Source organism: Panicum virgatum, chromosome 3N (genome assembly GCF_016808335.1).
Source record: "Panicum virgatum strain AP13 chromosome 3N, P.virgatum_v5, whole genome shotgun sequence".
Classification (NCBI taxonomy): Eukaryota; Viridiplantae; Streptophyta; class Magnoliopsida; order Poales; family Poaceae; genus Panicum; species Panicum virgatum.
The window spans coordinates 67,317,354-67,336,170 of NC_053147.1; the positions used below are offsets into that span (position 1 = coordinate 67,317,354).

The 18,817-nt window shown below is 49.4% G+C and overlaps 3 protein-coding genes across 4 annotated transcripts; 1 reads left to right on the forward strand and 2 right to left on the reverse strand.

Moving 5' to 3' along the window:
- Positions 1-2,252, forward strand: LOC120666945 (p21-activated protein kinase-interacting protein 1-like). The gene is made up of 3 exons (XM_039946939.1): positions 1-778; positions 1,137-1,428; positions 1,954-2,252. Coding segments are annotated over exons 1-3 (981 nt in total). The 5' UTR covers positions 1-91; the 3' UTR covers positions 1,956-2,252.
- A 216-nt stretch (positions 2,253-2,468) lies between these two features.
- LOC120666944 (kinesin-like protein KIN-14R) lies at positions 2,469-9,329 on the reverse strand. The gene is made up of 14 exons (XM_039946938.1): positions 8,840-9,329; positions 8,426-8,742; positions 8,141-8,336; positions 6,197-6,273; positions 5,991-6,090; positions 5,795-5,902; positions 5,532-5,708; positions 5,153-5,438; positions 4,844-5,005; positions 4,542-4,757; positions 4,404-4,441; positions 4,161-4,324; positions 3,951-4,076; positions 2,469-3,536 (listed from the first exon to the last, which is right to left on the reverse strand). Exons 1-14 carry the CDS (start codon positions 9,012-9,014, stop codon positions 2,766-2,768), a joined length of 2,913 nt encoding a protein of 970 aa, XP_039802872.1. The 5' UTR covers positions 9,015-9,329; the 3' UTR covers positions 2,469-2,765.
- A 1,845-nt stretch (positions 9,330-11,174) lies between these two features.
- LOC120666946 (50S ribosomal protein HLP, mitochondrial-like) lies at positions 11,175-17,881 on the reverse strand. Of its 2 annotated transcripts, XM_039946941.1 has the most exons (5): positions 17,736-17,881; positions 17,286-17,351; positions 17,084-17,102; positions 16,999-17,053; positions 11,175-11,801 (listed from the first exon to the last, which is right to left on the reverse strand). In XM_039946941.1, exons 2-5 carry the CDS (start codon positions 17,317-17,319, stop codon positions 11,427-11,429), a joined length of 483 nt encoding a protein of 160 aa, XP_039802875.1. In that variant the 5' UTR covers positions 17,320-17,351; positions 17,736-17,881; the 3' UTR covers positions 11,175-11,426. The 2 variants fall into 2 exon arrangements, with proteins under 2 accessions (XP_039802875.1, XP_039802874.1); XM_039946940.1 differs by having other exon boundaries at positions 16,999-17,102; positions 17,736-17,877.
- Positions 17,882-18,817: the final 936 nt, after the last annotated feature.

Below are 18,817 nucleotides of genomic sequence, written 5' to 3' on the forward strand. Positions count from 1 at the left end.
CAAAACCCTCCTCCCCACTTCTCTTCCCCAAACAACCCCTACCCACCGGCGGCGGCGGCGGCGCGAGGGCTTTGCTTGCTGCCTAGCTCCCATGGCTCTCGTCGCCGGCTCCTACGAGCGCTTCATCTGGGGCTTCTCCCTCAAGACCCTGACCACCTCGGCCGCCGCCGCCGACTCGTCGTCCGAAACCCTCACCCTCGTGCCGCTCTTCTCCTACCCGGCCCACACGGGCCCGGTCCGCTGCGTGGCCGCGGCGCCGCGTGCGGGGCTCGCGGCCTCCGGAGGCGCCGACGACTCCGTCCGCCTCTACGACCTCCCCACCGCCGCCGACCTCGGCCCGCTCCTCGACCCGTCCGCCGCCGTCTCCGCGCTCGCCTTCTACTCCCGGGGCCCCGTGCCGCGGAACCTCCTCGCCGCCTGCGACGACGGCGCGCTCCACCTCTACGACGCCGACGGCTTCGCGCTCCTCGCCACGCTCCGCGCGTTCCCGCGCCACGAGGCCGCAGAGGACCTCGCCGTGCACCCGTCGGGCCGGGTCGCGCTCGCCGTCGGCCGCTCCGGGGCGCTCGCCATGGTTAACCTCGTTCGGGGGCGGCGCAGCTTCGCGTGCCGCCTCGAGCGCCCCGCGTCGGCGGTCTCGTACGCGGAGGACAGGGATGGCGGGGATCGATTCGTCATGGCGGCCGAGGAGAAGGTGACCGTGCACGACTCCGAGGATGCGAGGATTATTCATCAGATGGACTGCAGCAAGAGGGTGCTCGCCATGGCGCCTGCAAAGGTACTATTGCTGCCATTGCCTGTCATCGCACTGCATCCTTTTGAGTTTCATATGAATGTTGAGGATTGAAGATTGAACTACAACGAGTGGATTAGTGTGCAAAGGCTGAAAAATTGTTGAAATTTAACATATTGTGAATGCAAATTCAGCTAGAATGGTCAATTGACATTGCTTCATGCTAGGATTTTAGACACTCACTATGTCCTGATTGATATATAAGCTTGAATGTCAGCTTAGATGCTCTGTGTGCCCATATCTTAGCTCTTTCTCTTTGGATTTACTTCCATTGCCTTATTGTCTTCCACTGAAACCCCGTTACTTTTTGCACATTGCTAACATGTTCTTGGGTATTTTTCAGAATGGAGTCCTTTACACTGGAGGAGAGGACCGTGGTATTACTGCTTGGGATTTGTCCAGCGGCAAGGTCTCCTCACGCATTGAGGATGCTCACGCAACTCGTGTAAAAGGGGTCGTTGTTTTTTATACTCGGAAGGATGGGTCAGAGCTCTCCAATCTAATTGCTTCTGCTTCATCCGATGGTGTCATAAGGGTATGGGATGTTCGGACAATTGGGAATGCAAAGCCTACTCCATTGGCAGAGGCTAACACAAAAGCAAGGCTAACCTGTCTTGCCGGGACATCATTGAAATGTAAGTAATAAAAGCTTCATATCCAACCTTTTCAAGTTTGTAGTGAGAAGATACAAATAAACATGTTGTGTGGGGCATACACCTTGAGTTGGATACACAGCCGAACTATAGGACAATGTTAATCTGGATTTTCATATTCAGATCTCTAGTGAGGAAATGCATTCCTTTTATTCTGTAGTTTATCCTTTTTGTCATTGTTATTCTTTCTATTATGTTAGCAATAATTGCTGTGCCTGCTAGAAAGATACGAAATCACCTGTCTTCAATTATTTTCTTCATCAGATAAATAGTATGCAGTTTGCATGCACAAAAAACCTAGCACTTCCCCCACAGTGCTAGGTTTTTTAATTAAAAAAAGAGCGGTAGAGGTTTCCATTTATGATTAGTGCCCTATATGAAATCAATAGGATACACAATTTCTTGTGCATTTTATTCAACTTCTACAAGTAAATGTGTTAATTCCCTTTGTGAAATATAATATGTTGATTATGCATATAACGTGGGCTGTGGCTCTTTGATTTGCAGGAGTTGCAGAGTTCAAGTGAAGAGCAAATGATGAAGCAAATCGTTGAAGAGCCGCTGTGCTTATCTTTGTAACATCTAGTTTAGTCCCTATAATGGATTGGTATGCGAGAACTGGGCATGAAAGAAGGATTGAAGCTGGAGATCTGGCACGCAAACATAAGCTGGATGCATTTGAAATGTATGATAGTCGTCGATTATACATAACATAGTTTGGCTAAAGTGCGTGAACTGAAACTCAGTGAGATTGCGTGATTTGATTGTACCACAAGTTTTGCAGTAATGGCCATTTCCAAAGTTAACTGGGCAATTCGCATCATCCTGTTGCCTTTGCTGAACAGTTTTCACTGTTTTCCTAACGTAGAATCATAGCCATAGATCCATATCCTCTCCCCTTGCGTATAAGATAGAAAAAGAAAAAAAACTTGACATGCCATCGTAATCTTAATTAATCGTGTAGGTAAAATTTTCAGTGACATAGGAATCCTCCAAATATGGAAATCAGTGTTAAGACATCGTTACGTGAACACACAAGCTGGAAATTCATAAACCTGATTGTGAGAGCGGCCGCTCGTAGACAGGTCTATCTGGCAGTAAGGTCTAGCACCATCAAACCTCTAAGAAATTCAGAGTTCTCAGTACGTGAGAACTCACAAACTCGACACAAACGGATCAAAGCACCATCAACCTTTGTAAGGAACTGAGTTCTCTCACAATACGCGAGAACTCACAAACTCAACCATCCTCTATAAACACCTAAGCTTCCTACCAATCTACAGACTTCTCTCGGCCTAAGCAGATGCAGCCTCGAGTCTTCAGTTCCTGAGGCTTGTCGCGTTGTTCCACCCCCGCTCCTTGTCCCTCTTCTGCTGCACCCTCTGCCCATTACCGCCGCTCACTGGTACTCGCCGCGCCGCCTTGCGCGCACCATCAGTGCCCTGTGTGGTGGCGATGACACTGGCTTTCCTCCCCGCTTGTGCAGCCATTGATGGCTTGATGATCACCTTCTTCTGCAGGCTTCGCCGCAGGATGCTGTTGATCCTCTTGCTCCGGCTTCCCTTGTCATTGGAGACAACCGGAGGAGAGCACAGTGGTGGTGACGACAAATGCTCCGTGATATTGGCAAGCAGCGGTGGCACCGCTACTGCATTCTTGGCTGAAGGCAGCGGCATCAGCGAGTTCCGCCGTGGAAGTGGTATCAGCGATGTCCTACGCGAGGCTTGGTTCATTGGCTGTGGGTAAGCTCCACCGTTGCACAACGAAACTCGTCTCGCTTTTGCTGTCTGTGGCAGCTGCCCAGCTCCAGGGTTATTCTCCTTCTCCACGAGTGACATCAGCTGTTTGAAGCTATAAGTGTCAGTGTTGCTGTCAGAGAACATCTGCTTTGAGATCCCAAATTCTTTGCATGCTGCTGATGGCTTCTCTACTGTGGAGTTGAGGTTCCTCTCGGCCATTGGGCTTCTCAGGTACGACCCTTCTTCCTTCAAGCCATGCTGATTCTGCAGATGGTCTTGAGCAATCTTGCTGTCGACATGCTGCCGAGCTATCTTTCTTTCAACTAGCAGCTGTGATTCCAGCTCCTTGATCTGGAAAGAGTTTAGAAGTAGCAACAAATATATCTATTCTTTATTCTCATTTCAGTTTTCAATACTCATATCATCAAAAACAACACCACATTTCACAAGTTTTGTGAAGTAATTGAATGAATTTTCACCATCTATGAAAAAGAATAAGAAGTCCTATGCATTTTTCTTCAGAATAAAAAAACAAGTCCTACACATAGTAATTTAAAGTTGACATCCATCAATATTAGTAATGTTGGGAACCTTCTAGGGTCATCATCATCAAGGTATGGCATATAAAGATAGGTCAAAAGTATCACATTCAAAGAGGCAATCAGGTACAACATCTAGTTTTTATATACTAAGCAAATTACTACTCTCGAGCAGGTGGTGCAAAAGGAAGAAGTTAATGGCATCAAGAAGCTATGCCTGATGTACCTTCTCTTGGAGATTCATAGTGAGCAAGTCTTTGGCCTTGTTCTTTGATTCAAGTGATTGGATTGTTTCTTCCATGCTTTTAATCTGAGCATCTTTGTTCTTAATATCCTGCTTGGCTCTCCCAACCTAGCAGAACCAGTAGTTTGATAGAGTTGATAGACTTAAAAAAAACTTAAATAACATGCAGATATTGGCAGAATACTATTGTACCATGAGCTTGTATCTTGACAATTCTCCAACATCAACTTGCTTTCTTGCTTGTCCAAGCTCTATTCCTCGCACTCTGCTAGCGAAGTTCAGTGAGCAAAGAGTTTCACCTACATCATTCTCATTTGGGCTGATTTGAACAAACATCAAGGTCTTGGAATCTCCACCTGTATTGCTTATGCTGAATTATAAAACTAAATAAGAGCAAATGATTCCACCATCCTAATAAAGAAATAGCTTACGTACTTAGTGAGTCTTGCAGCAAGTGTGTCAGCTTCGAATTCCTGAAATTTGAAGAAAAAAAAACAAACAAACATACAACCAACAATGTAAATTTCAGTTGAAGACTAATCTTAAAAAAGCGCTAAAATTTAATTTAAATACCTAAAAGGGATATGCGGGGTCTTTGCTGCAAGAGCTGATATGACATCACCAAGTGCAGAGAGTGATTTATTGATGTTCTGTGCTTCTTTCAACCTTTCTCCTTGCACATCTGTCTTTGCTACCCGCTCACTTCCGGCGAGGTCAATTAGCCATAACTTGCTCTTTGTGCATTCTCCATTGATCAAGTTTTCTCCTTTGACCATTACACAGTGTATGCTGAAATGCAGAATCAGTTAAGAATTTAGGATAGAATCTACAACCTACAAAATAACAGAAGTGGATGAAATCTTTTAGTCACGAACCAGTGCGATCGACTGCTATGTTCATTAGCATTTGTCGAACCAACAGCTCTAGCTTTGCTTCCAGTTTGCAGGACCTCCCAAGCTTCATTCATGTTAGTCACCCGTGCTTCAACAAGTCCAGGAACATGGTGAACCCCTTCTGCAACTTGTCTTACTTCTAGTCTACAAAATAAGGTTTCATGTTATACTAGGATATTTGATGATACACTAATACAGTTCATCTTCATTAGTATCATTGTACAATTTACCATTTCTTACTAGGATTTTAGATTGTCGATACAAAAATATAAATCACGAGTACCATTTTACCTTTTGGTTGTTGCGCCTGGTTGAGACCCTGTCAGGAGCAAATCATGGATCTGCTCATTGTACACCTCCAAAACACTGACAGTAACCTCATACAAGAAAATGCCCTCTCTTTCTTTTATTATCCGGAAGAGTTCCTCCAAAGTTCTGTAGTTGACTCCTCGAGCACCTTCAATTCCTTCCATGGTAAATGTTTTACCAGTGCCGGTCTGTCCATAAGCAAAGATGCAAACATTGAATCCATCTAACACCGAGGTTGCAAATGGTGCAGTTTTCTCAAACACCTTTTCTGCGCATAGGTTGAATAAGATACATTGTTAGAAGTATGGGGTACATTGAACAATGCATGCAAAGTGAATAATTGTCATATAAAATGAATTACCTTGGTCTTCTTCGGGGCTGAAGACGGAATCAAATTTGAATACTTTTTTGGAAGATACGTGGCCTTTAACAATGAGCTCTCCATCTTTAGCTGACTCAAAATCAATGGCCGTCGAAGCTCCTTCAGCTATTTCTTCTGCATTCAGTGGCCGGCACCGGCAAAACACTCTTATATTACCTAAGCAAAATGTAAGGTGCTGTTAGTTTTGTATTCGCCATCTCTTGCCGTGAAAATGTGTACGGATAAAAGAATAAATAACTAACCCTTCAACTCTATAAGCTTGTTGTATAAATCCTTGCGTTCCTTTGCCTCCTCACTAAACTTTTCTTTGAGATCTTTAAACTCGCATTCCAGAGTTGCATATTGATTCACTGTTTGAAACAATATATTATGTTACAATCATTTCTAGTTGGTGGAAATAAATAAGAAAACTGAGGAATGTAGAGAGAACAAACATACCATATTGCTGAATTGTTTTGCACATTTGTGTAGCATCCAACACACAGTTTTTGTATTCTAGTGACTCTTGTCGTAAATTCTGGTGCTCCAACTTCAAAACCTGTAGATGATTGTAATAAATATCATACCATTTATGACACAAAGTTCCAGCCACAACACTGGTGGTTGTCTATAGTAGCAAACACTGTGTTCTTTTAACAGAGTACCTTGAATTTTTCACCCAATTCGTTGACAAATTGACACAGTCGACTCTTATCCTTCACTTGCCCTTCAACTGCAGATGCTGCAGAATCCACAAAAAGAAAAGGGATAAGTCTATTTTACAACCTCGAACTAGTCCAGAAGTCCGTTTTTCAACCTCCTACTACGAAACCGGGTAACCAAGGTACTCGAACTATCAAAACCGTCCGAAATACAACCCTAAGTACTGTAGCAAGCGGTTTCCTATGGCTGTTTTGTGACGTGGCATCATGGGACCACATGGCAGTACACGTCATCACACCGTTCCACACTGCCAGGTGGGACCCACTCCCTCCTCCTTTCTGCCTGCCCCTCCGCTCGCACCGCCGCCCGCTCCGTCGCACCGCCGCCCGCTCCCTCCTCCGCCGCCGCTTGCAGAGCACCCGCGCCGCCCCCTCCTTGGCCGCCGCGCTCCTAGCGCCCGCGCCGACTTGGTCTTCTTGGCCAGGGCTCCGTCGCTCCCCATCAGGTACCGGACCAGGTTCTGGAGCTGCTGGCGCGGCGACGGCGACGGCGCGGACCACGGCTGAGGGGGCCTGGACTTGGCCTGGCCGACAAGGGAGTCGCTGCGGGCGGCGACGCGCGCCCGGCGGTTGTGGCCGCAGTGCGACGGCGGCGGAGGCGGCGAGGGCGACGAGGACGCGGACGTGGGCCTGTGGTGCAGGAGGCGGGAGAGGTCAAAGTCGGTGAGGATGACTAGGGCCGTCGGCGCGGAGGAGCACGTTCTCCGGCTTGAGGTCGCGGTACACGACGCCGGCGGCGTGGAGCTCGGCGATCGCGGAGACGATCTCGGCAATGTAGAAGCGTATGGCGGCAGGGGAGAAGATGCGGTCGGGGAGCGAGTACCGGAGCTCGTTGAGGTCGCCGCCGGAGCAGTAGGGGACGGCCCAGGCGAGGAGGTCGTCCGTCTCGGTGAAGCCGAGGAGGGACGGGAGGTGCGGGTGCGCGAGGCGGGAGAGCACGTTGATCTCCCACCGCGCGCGGCGGTCGGCGTCGGGCTTGGCGGAGCGCTTGTCGAAGGCCTTGAGGGCGTAGCGGTCGGGACGTGAGGCCGCCGGGGGGCCGTCGGCGACGAGGAACACGGTGCCCATGGCGTGCGAGCGGGTGGCGGCGGCGGCGGAGGGAGTGGGCAGCGGTGCGATGGAGCGGGCGGCGGCGGAGGGAGCGGGCGGCTGTGCGAGCGGAGGGAGCGGGCGGCAGTGCGACGGAAGGAGCGGGCGTGAGGGAGACGAGGGAGGAGGCCGCGGAGGAGGCGGAGACGGCGCGCGCGGGGGCCGCCGCTGGTGGAGAGGGAGAGGAGGCGACGGGCCCGCACCGCTGGGGCGCGAGGTGCCGGGGGGCCGTCGACGAGTGGGGCGGCGGGGTGAGCTCGGCCTACGCCTCCATGGCTGAGGAAGGGAGGGAGGAGGTGCCAGTGGGACCCACTTGTCATTGAGAGGGAAGAAATGAGGGAGGTGTCGCCGTGGACTGACTTGTGGGCCCCGCGTGCCACGTGTGCAAAACCACCTTCAAAACAGCTTGCTACAGTGCTCGAGGGGGTGATTCAGATGGTTTTGACAGTTCGAGGGTGTAAGTTACCCGGTTTTGTAATAGGAGGTTGAAAAACGGACTTCTGAACTAGTTCGAGGTTGTAAAATAGACTTATCCCAAAAGAAAATTTAAGAAAGCACTCCTGATAGGACAGGAAAGACTAAACCACTCTCACTATCAAATAACATGATCCTTGTGTGATTCAAACTTAATGAACTGGAATTGTGCCTATCTGCAGAATTATCAAATTCCTCGAAATCAGCCAATGCAAGTGCTGATCTCCTTTTTATCCCCCATCCAACCACAAAAATGAACTTAATTTACTGCTGCAATGAAACAGCAAACGGACAAAGTGGACCAATCTTATCACAAGCTCTTACCTAAGGAGCCAACGTACATTGACTTCCTCATGAGCTCCATCTGCAGATCACGAAGTGACTCCTGTGCTTCACGGCATTCTCTGGTCTTGAGCACGTTCTCCCTCATCAAGTCCTCCAGAAGCCTCCTGCATTCCTCCTTCTCCCGCAGGAGTAAACCGTACTGCTGTTTCAGCTGGCCACAGCAACCAGATTCGCCCTGCAAGATACACCACATGTTTGTTGAGGCACATAGAGAACAACCAATTTCCATGCGGAGAAGTTTTGGTGCTGTGGAATGTGGATAACCTCTTCCGCTTGCAGCATCTCTAGCCCGCTTGGAGCACCACCCACGGTCTCAGCCTGGCGCGCTCCGCCTGCCCTGGACACGCCACGGCTTTCCGCGCTGGCCGCATCCTCAGCGGGCGGCGGCGACGTCACGGCGGAGAAGAGCTCGAGGGGCGCGACCCGGTGCCGCGCGGCGCCCCTCCGGATGTAGTCCGGCGTGTCCTGCAGCGCCCCCTCGCACGCGACGGCGCCGGGCGGTGACGTCGATCCCACGCCGCCGGCGTGGTGATCCGAAGCCGGCGCTACCCCCGCCGCCGCCGCGGAGACCAACGAGCCCTCTGAACCGCCGCAACGAGAACCAGCCGCGATGAGAAATCGAGCACAACGAGATCCGCGGAGGGGGAGAAAGAGAAGGGGCGCGCGGCGCGTACGTACCCTCGGCCTCGGCGACGGCGAAGCGGCCCTGGTAGTCGGCGGCGCGGGAGGGCATGATGAAGTCGCGGAAGTCGGACACCCTCACCGTCTTCCTGGCGGCCACAACCGGCGAGGAGGCGGCGGGTGGACCGGCGCTGCCCAGGCCGCCGCCGCCGCCGCTTGCGTCCTCTTCCATCGCGGGGCGCGCCAACCCGCGAGCCCTCGACAACCCGCGCGGCGACGACAAGGAGGAGGGGCGGCGCGTGGTGGTCGTGTCGTGGACTGGTGATGGCTGGCGCCTGACTGGAGCGAGCGGTCACGTCGCTCTCGTGATGGAGGCGGCGGCCGCGGGGAGGGGAAGGGGTTCGAATTTGAGGCGGAGGGGAAGGCCGGAAGGGGAAAGCGGCGGGGGAGGAATCGATCCGCGAATGATGCGCGATCCGTTGGAGAGGAGGATGAGGATTCGATTGGGGGAAGCGAGAAAGGAAGGAGGCGACCGTTGGGCCGGGAGGAGGGAGGAATTTTCCAACGAATTCGAAACGCGTGCCCTCTTAGTGGCGGCGGCCGGGATGGATGACGAGCGGGACCCGGTGGCCCCGCTTTGCCCTAGCGAACGAAGGCCGGGCCCGCGGTCAGCGTCCCGTCGCCGGCCACGGAAAGGCTATTTTTGTCTCGGCGCCGCGGGCCCCGCACGTGCGGCTGTAGGCTGTAGCCAATAGGCTTGCGGTTGGTTGGCATCGATCGATCAGCTGGCAGCTGCTGCCATCAGTGAGCCAAACACTTGGGATTCCCATTTACATCTGATGATGACAAGATTGCATCTCGACAGTACGCGTACGCGCGATCGAGGAGGAGGTGCTACGACCCGGAGACCATTCCTACCGCGCCGCCGAGCACGGCGAGTCCTGGCGCTAGTCGTCGGCGTCGGCGTGGTGGTACACCACGGGGACCGCTCTCGGCGACGAGTTCCAGACGGCGTGGACGCGGCCGGCGACGAACGCGGCGACGCGGCGGGCCGAGCGCGCGACGAACGCGGCGCAGGCCTCGGCGGGGTCGTCCACGCACCCCTGCCACGAGCACGCGCGCATCAGCACGCGCCCGCGCCGGCCTCCTCCTCCCCCGCCGCGCCGCCCGCCGCCGCCCAAGCCGCAGCGCCGCCAGAGCCGGGCCAGGCAGCACCCCTCGTCGCGCCCGGCCGCCACCACCACCGCCGACTGCAGGTACGCCGACGCCGCGTGCTTCAGCAGCTGGTTCCGGATCCCGATGGTGGACGCGTCGAAGTCGTGGATGTCGTGGAACGAGCACTCGCCCCACCCGCTGCCCCCGCCGCCGCGCCACGGGCTGTGCAGGTGGTGGTGGTCGCCGCAGCCGCCGCCGCCGCACTCCTCCTCCATCACGTCGCGGAGGCTCGTGTACTCGACGCTGCTGCGCCCGATGCTGCTGCTCCGGCTCCACGGCCGCGACCGCCGCCAGCTCCCGGCCCGCGGCGACACCTCCAGCGCCGATGCGTCGGCTGCCTCCATCGTCGTCGCCGGCGACCATGCAACGACACGAGAGCGCTCGCTTCCTACGGAAATGGAACCTAGCGCGCTTCTTCGTTGTTTTTGTTTGAGGTGAGGAGAGACACAAGGCTACCATCCATGCATCGGCATTGCCAGTGAGCATATCTCTCTCACTGGCTCTGCTTGATTCTAGGATCCATGTCCTAACCCTGACCAGGCCAGTCTGGCCAGACATAGCACTTCATCATAAAAGGACTCTGCACGCCATGCCTTAAGGTCAAGATCAACAGCGTCGAGTGGCATGGCAAATACACCACAGCTCAGGTACAGTGCAGCTAATCAGCAAGATCGCTGAAAACAATCATTTGCAAGGGAAGATCTGCAGAGGGGAAAAAATCTTTCAAAAAAAAAAACCCTCATAGAATCAATCATGGCTAGTGACAAAGTGCCAAATGTTGGCCATCAAAATGGAACTAAAAAATATGATTTTTTTTTTCCTGTCAGGATTCACCCCAGTTCAAATGGTTCCGATTATCATTATTTCAGAATACATTATTCAAACAGACAAGAAGACCATTCCGGGAAACATTGTTGAAGGGCAACACCAGAATCCTTCATATTTGGATCAGAAGAAAGGCCAATAGAGCTCAGCTCATGTGCATTGCTACTGACCTGCAAGGACATTAAAAACTAAAGTAATTTGCAAGGGAAGATCTGCATGAGAAAAGTTTTCTCCGATAATTGGCAACAACAAAGAAACCCAACAATCAATCATGGGTCGTGAATGATAACAGCATACGGAGTGCTCAAGCTCATATATAATATGAGAACAGCATGATCAATACGCACGTGTCTGTCATGAAAATGGGACGCTAATATTCGGTTCAATGGAAGTCCAAATCGTGATCCATCAGGGCTCACCATGGTTCAAACTCTCTTTTCATGGTACATTATTGAGAATACGAACGGCCAAACCCAACAGTGAAATACACTAATGTCACGATTCCACAGTGAAAAAAAAATCCCTAGAAACATTCTTTAAGGGAAACACCACATTCATTTCACTCTGAATAACTAACAGGCAGATACCTAAGAGGGACGACATCTCAAACAATGTGCTCAGCCAACGCCAGGATCTTGAGGTGCTTCTTCTTCCTAAGCTCATGAGGCACCGGACCAAAGACGCGAGTGCCGATCAGCTCGCCCTTGTTGTTTACAAGGACTATCGCATTGTCATCGAACTGGACCTCGCTGCCATCACTGCGGCCTTTCTTCATGGCAGCACGGACGACCACTCCGTACACGACATCTCCTTTCTTGACCTTGCCACGAGGCTGTGCTTCCTTGACAGATCCAACAATTGTGTCCCCAAGCCTCGCTCCATACTTGCCCCTCTTGGCCTGAATGCACATAACCCGCTTCGCTCCAGAGTTGTCCACGACCTTGAGGTTGGTTCTCATCTGGATGAATGTTCTGATTTGCTGAAAATGGGATAAGAAATTATGTTATCATTCTTTTTTTTGTTCTTGGAAAATACCGACAGAGATGTGTAATCATTTAAGAGAAGTCAATATACGAGTAATTATTTTGTTAGCTTCACACCATATAGTAGCTTACAGAGAACCATCTTTTTCATTCAGAAAAGCATTTTAATTACTTTGTCTAGGATGGTTTTCATCAAACTGAACGTGCTCAAGAAGAGTATATGAAAGAGTGCCTCATAAAGCAATATAGTTTGTCTTAGTAACTATTTATAATCCCAACCCTAATTCAAGAAACGAAAATGAAAAATTAAGGCACCTGAAGAAGGCTCGGGTAGTAAGAAAACTAATGAAGGATATAGGAATATGACAGAAATTTACAGACAGCCAAATAACATACTGCATCATGGATATCATGGGGAAATGAAAGACAACCAATTGATCATTAATCAAAACTAGAATGTCAGTGTAAGCTACAATATGGATAACAAAAGAGCAAATTGATTTGCTGACCAGCAATAAATGTTTTTTCTTCTTCTTTCAAAAAAATCTGTGCTGAGATATGCAAGCATTTCAGTAGAACTTTACAACAACAACAACAACAACATAGCCTTTTTTCCTAAGCAAGTTGGGGTAGGCTAGAGATGAAACCCGAAAGAAATAAGTTCAAGGTTCAGGCACATTGATAGCTAGTCTCCAAGCGCTCCTATCCAAAGCTATCTCTTTAGAGATGTTCCAATCCTTAAGGTCTCTCTTAACCGACTCATCCCACGTCAGTTTAGGTCTACCTCTACCCCTCTTTACATTATCGACTAGCTCAAGGATCCCATTACGCACCGGCGCCTCAGGAGGCCTTCGTTGGACATGTCCAAACCATCTCAGCCGATGCTGAGTAAGTTTCTCCTCAATTGGTGCCACCCCGACCCTATCCCGAATAACTTCGTTCCGGACTCTATCCCTCCTTGTGTGCCCGCAAAACCACCGCAACATCCGCATCTCTGCTACACTCAGTTGCTGCACATGTCGTCTTTTTGTAGGCCAACATTCAGCACCGTATAATATCGCCGGACGAATTGCTGTCCTATAGAATTTGCTTTTTAGCTTTTGTGGCACCCTCTTGTCACAAAGGATGCCAGAAGCTTGCCGCCATTTCAACCAGCCAGCTGAAATTCTATGCCTAACATCTTCATCAATGTCGCCATCCTTTTGTAACACCGATCCTAAATACCGAAACGTATCCTTCTGGACCACCACTTGCCAATCTAGACTAACGTCTCCCCCCTCATGCCTAGTCGCGCTGAAATCGCACATCATGTACTCGGTCTTGGTCCTACTAAGTCTGAACCGTTTCGACTCTAACGTGCGTCTCCACAGCTCTAACTTCCTATTAACTCCTGCCCTACTCTCGTCAACTAGCACCACATCATCAGCAAAGAGCATACACCAAAGGATCTCACCTTGTATATCCCTTGTGATCTCATCCATCACTAAAGCAAATAAATAAGGGCTCAATGCTGACCCCTGGTGTAGGCCTATGTTAATAGAAAAGTCAGTGGTGTTGCCATCACATGTCCGGACAAACGTCGTCGCATCTTTGTACATATCCTTAATGAGGGTAATGTACTTGGTTGGTACTTTGTGCTTCTCCAAAGCCCACCACATGACATTTCTCGGTACTTTGTCATATGCCTTCTCAAGGTCAATGAAGACCATGTGCAAGTCCTTCTTCTGCTCCCTATATCTCTCCATCAATTGTCGTATTAAGAAAATCGCCTCCATAGTTGACCTTCCAGGCATGAACCCAAATTGGTTTTGGGTCACACTTGTCCCTCTTCTTAGGCGATGCTCGATGACCCTCTCCCAAAGCTTCATCGTATGGCTCATCAGCTTAATCCCACGGTAGTTAGTACAACTTTGAACATCGCCCTTGTTTTTGAAGATAGGTACTAATATACTTCTCCTCCATTCTTCCGGCATCTTGTTTGACCGAAAAATGAGATTAAAAAGCTTAGTTAACCAAACTATTGCTCTATCTCCTAGGCATCTCCACACCTCAATGGGAATACCATCAGGACCCAACGCTTTACCTCTCTTCATCCTCTTCAAAGCCTCCCCGATCTCTACCTCCTGAATTCTCCTCACAAAACGTCTGTTGGTATCGTCAAAAGAGTCATCTAACTCAAGGGTAGGGCTCTCACTCTCCCCATTAAACAACTTGTCGAAGTACTCTCTCCATCTATCCATGATCTCATCATCCTTCACTAGCAGTTGATTTGGTTGATGTCCCTTGTCTTCCGCTCGCGGATCCTAGCCATCCTATAAATGTCCTTTTCCCCTTCTTTCGTGCCTAGCCGCTGATACAGGTCATCATACGCCTTACCTTTTGCTACACTCACAGCTCGCTTTGCAACCCTCTTCGCTAATTTATAGCCCTCGATGTTGGCTGCACACTTGTCAAGATGGAGACGCTTGAAACACTCCTTCTTCTCCTTAATAGCCCTTTGCACCTCGTCGTTCCACCACCAGGTGTCTTTCCCCTCCTGTTTGCCTCCCTTACTCACGCCAAACACCTCTGAGGCCACCTTCCGAACACATGTTGCCATCTTTAGCCACATGTCATCTGCGTCTTCTCCTTCTTCCCAAGGCCCCTCACCTAGCATCCTTTCCTTAAACGCTTGTGCCGCTTCCCCTCTAAGCTTCCACCACTTTGTCCTCGCAATCTTGGTACATTTGTCCCGGTGGACACGTACCCGAAGACGAAAGTCCGCCACCACAAGCTTGTGTTGAGGGACAACACACTCCCCAGGTATCACCTTACAATCTAAGCAATCACGTCTATCCTCCCTCCTAGTAAGGATAAAGTCGATCTGGCTCGAGTGTTGTCCACTACGAAACGTCACAAGATGGGATTCCCTCTTCTTAAACACGGTATTCGCTATCAACAAGTCGTAGGCTAACGCGAAGTTCAACACATCATCCCCCTCTTGACTCCTGCTACCATACCCAAAACCCCCGTGCACTCGCTCGAACCCTACATTAGTCGCACCCACATGACCGTTGAGATCTCCTCCTATGAAGAGTTTCTCGCTGGTAGGCACGGTACTAACCATGCTATCTAGATCTTCCCAGAACTGCATCTTGGTGCTCTCACTAAGGCCTACCTGAGGGGCATATGCACTGATCACATTCAAAACCGAATCTCCAACTACCAACCGGATTAGGATAATCCGGTCGCCTTGCCTTCTAACCTCTACGACTCCATCCTTAAGGCTCCTATCAATCAAGATGCCTACACCATTCCTACCCGGAGTTGCTCCCGTGTACCAAAGCTTGAAGCCAGTATCCTCAACCTCCTTCGCCTTCTGGCCCTTCCATTTAGTCTCTTGAACGCATAGAATATTTACACGCCTCCTAATTGCTACATCAACTAGCTCTCGCAACTTACCCGTTAGGGACCCTACGTTCCAGCTACCTATACGAAACCTAGTTGGCTCGGCTAGCTTCCTTACCCTTCGCACCCGTCGAGGGAAGTGCAAAGACCCTTGCTCATTTTTCACTACACCCGGGCGTAGATGTAGCGCGCCATTCAGGTGACGACCCGACCCTTGCTCACTTATCATCGTACCCAGGTCATAATACAACGCGCCCTTGGGGGGATGGCGACCCGGCCCTTGCCCATTTATCACCACACCCGGGTTCCGATGTAGCGCGTCGCTAAGAGGGTTACGCCCCAACGAGTTTCTTGTAGGTTTCATATCCATTAGAGTGGCATTTTTTATGCTGGTTTGCCAAAACCTAACGCAACCCTCCTCCTTTACTCGGGCTTGGGACCGGCTATGTTGATACGACTCAGGAGAGAGAGTCTTCCAGTCAGCATCAGGGTTCACGTATCCGACCGGTGACCGGTAACCGCCGGCCTCCGGTTCCGGTATACCGGTCCGGTTTGGCCGGTTACCGGTCGGAACCGGTGGAATTCAAATTTGAATTCAAACTTCCCCGTTCAACCGGTTCCGATCGGTATGCCGGTCGGTTAGACCGGGATACCGGCCGGTTTGGCCGGTATACCGGCCGGTTTGGATGGTAACCGGCCGGTTTGACTGGTACAGGTCAAATTCAAATTTTTTTCTTTTTTTTTTAAATTCAAATGCCCACAAAGTATACTAAATAAATGTTTGTACAACATATTTTAGTCTAAATGAACCCTCCAACTCTTTTTTATACTACTTTTACATTGTATTTGTATACTTTCGTATGCACGTTTTTTTTATTTAACTTATAAATTCCGCAAACCATACTAAATGAACGAATTTTTGAGAAAATTTGACACCATTAGATTCATCACACCTTGAAATATTTTTAGGAATTTTTTGAGAATTTTTCATTTTTTTGAATTCAAATTCAAAATTTGAATTTGGACCGGTTGGGAACCGGTCGGAACCGGAACCGGTCCGGACCGGTTTGACCGGTTACCGGTCAAACCGGACCGGTTCCCACCGGTAAGGTTAACCATGGTCAGCATAGGCGACCGGATTATGCTGTGGCAGCTTCATAACATAGCCAAAAGAAACCGGAACAATGTGTGCATTTACAGACAGCCAAATATGACACAGATTTACAGACAGCCAAATAACATACTGGATCATGGATATCAAGGGGAAAATGAAAGACAATCTCAATTGATCATTAATCAAAACTAGAATGTCAGTGTAAGCTACCAGCAAATTTATTTTCTGACCAGCAATAAATGTTTCTTTTTCTTCTTTCAAAAAATCTGTGCTGAGATATGCAAGCATTTCATGAGAAGTTTGTATTCCAGAAATTATCCTTTGTCAGGTTCATAACATAGCCCAAAAAAAAAAAACAGAAATCCTTCAGGATGTTTTGCTGGTATTCATCAGGCTGATCAATGAAACACACTCATGAAGAATTGAAGAGTGTGCAATGAAAAAAAGGCTCAGGTATTAATACAAGTTATGACCACTGATAATCAAACAAACATGCTGGATAATGGTCAATGGATATCCTGAGAAAAATGAAAGACACCCAATTGTTCCTTAATTAAATTAAGAATTTCAGTGCAAGTTATCATATGACTTTACAGCAGAAAAAAAATATTTGCTATCCAAGAAGCTTATTCAAAATAACAAGTATATGTTTAAGGACAATAAAATGTTTCTACATGATAGATTCAGTTCACCTGGCTGATAGCATCACAATGAGAAAGTCTTGTCACTGCCTCAACAGATGAGCTGGTGGCTCCATACAAATTATTTCCAAGGCTTCCCATCAGAGTACGTCCAACTATATAGATCATGAAGCATTCCAACAATTTAGATTACAACAGCATCATATCACGGCTAATGGTTCAAACATAATCACAAACTTTTCTAAGGTCTAGAGACTAGACAGTTTCTTAAAGCTAGGCATCGGCTGCATCTGCACACAACCAGCTAGCTGTTCTAGTTGGTGAAGGGAAAGAAATACCTGACGAACACTTTGACCTCAGAAACGCCGCCATTTCCTGCTACCCAGCTCTTCACCTGAGCTTTCCTGCAAAGAAATGCAACGCGTTAAAACAGAGCACATCAAAGGATCCTCCATCCGCAACAAGGCCAGCAAAATCAAGCGCACCACTCCAGGTTACATGAAACATTGCACAGAAACCCGTGGAAATCCATTCAGGCTACGCGACCAAACCGCAAGACGAACCAAAGGCGATCTAGCTGCGGTGCTCAACGGAATTCGGCACCACGACCGCTACGGGACGCGCACCAATCTGAGAATCTCTAGCCAGCGGGGACAGGAAGAGACGAACCCTGCCGAGCCAAGCCACGGAGCCCTAAAACCCTCGCTAACCAACGCCCACCTGCCGAGGCCACCCCGGCCGTAGTACCCCTGGTCCAGCATCGCGGGGAAAGGGAGAAGGGATCTCACCTTCCGGAGCGGGAGCGGGCGCGGGCGAGACGGCGGTTGCGGCGGCGGCGAGAGAGAGAGAGAGAGAGAGAGAGAGAGAGAGCACAGCGGGATGTGTGGGGGAAAGGGAGGTGGGCTGTGCCCGTGTGTTTTAGGCCGCTCCACAGTTGGGCCTTATGATCCTCTCCCGCGAGATAAAACTGGGCCTGAATGCAGTGTGACCTCTATATGGGCGTTGCCCGAATTATCAGCGCTGCTGGCCTGCTGCTAGCTTTCGCGATCCGCTCGCCTGCACTGCACGCGCGCGCGCGACCTTGCAACTTGGGCGCGATTGGTCTCTTTAGCGTTCTCGGTTTACTGTTTGCTGTTTTTTTTTTCAAAAAGGCATAGTATTTTTTTTTGAAAACTAGTACAAAAAAAACATGGTATGAAATTGGATGCTCACGGATAGGCACGCATGCAAACACCTACCGGACGCTGGTTGCCTGCAAACTCACTACCCAACTTCATCTAAGAGCAAGTATTATGGATGGCTAAATGCGAGCGGAGTCTGACGTGGAAGGTGGAAAAATTAAAAGAGAGAAGGGAGTGAACATCGCCATTTATTGGTTGGTGCCACATGCATTGCTGCTGCAGCAGCATTGAATGGTACTCACGCTCGCTTGCCTTTCGCCTGCTGCCTCTGCATCCATTAGCCATGCTCTAACGGTGAGGAGAGCACAAATTCATCTCAAAAACAAAAAAATAAAGTCTTATGAGAACCAATACCAAAATCAGGCTTTGTTTAGTTCTAAAAAAATTGCACAGTGCCCGTCACATCAATTTTTGGACACATGCATGTAGCATTAAATACAGTTGAAAAAATAACTAATTACACAGTCCAACTGATTAGCACGAGCTGAATTTTTTTAGCCTAATTAGTATATAATTAGACATTATTTGTCAAGTAACAACGAAACGAAATGTACTACAGTACCGAAATCCAAATTTTTTCACCAACTAAACACACCCCAAGTATGGCAATCTTTGCACTAGAAAATCAACGAGAAACGGGCCACTCTTTTCTTTTTGAAAAACAAAAAGCTAAAGAAACGAGTCACCTT

Excerpts from the sequence above, each read along its gene's own strand:
- LOC120666945 (XM_039946939.1), top strand. The coding sequence starts at position 92 with ATGGCTCTCGTCGCCGGCTCCTACGAGCGCTTCATCTGGGGCTTCTCC. Across the intron at positions 779-1,136 it reads TCGCCATGGCGCCTGCAAAG|AATGGAGTCCTTTACACTGG; the intron begins GTACTATTGCTG and ends GGTATTTTTCAG.
- LOC120666944 (XM_039946938.1), bottom strand. The coding sequence starts at position 9,014 with ATGGAAGAGGACGCAAGCGGCGGCGGCGGCGGCCTGGGCAGCGCCGGT. Across the intron at positions 8,337-8,425 it reads AGATGCTGCAAGCGGAAGAG|GGCGAATCTGGTTGCTGTGG; the intron begins GTTATCCACATT and ends TGTATCTTGCAG. Across the intron at positions 5,006-5,152 it reads CCAGGCGCAACAACCAAAAG|ACTAGAAGTAAGACAAGTTG; the intron begins GTAAAATGGTAC and ends CTTATTTTGTAG.
- LOC120666946 (XM_039946940.1), bottom strand. The coding sequence starts at position 17,319 with ATGGCGGCGTTTCTGAGGTCAAAGTGTTCGTCAG. Across the intron at positions 17,103-17,285 it reads GAGGTCAAAGTGTTCGTCAG|TTGGACGTACTCTGATGGGA; the intron begins GTATTTCTTTCC and ends TGATCTATATAG. Across the intron at positions 11,802-16,998 it reads ATTGTGATGCTATCAGCCAG|CAAATCAGAACATTCATCCA; the intron begins GTGAACTGAATC and ends TCCCATTTTCAG.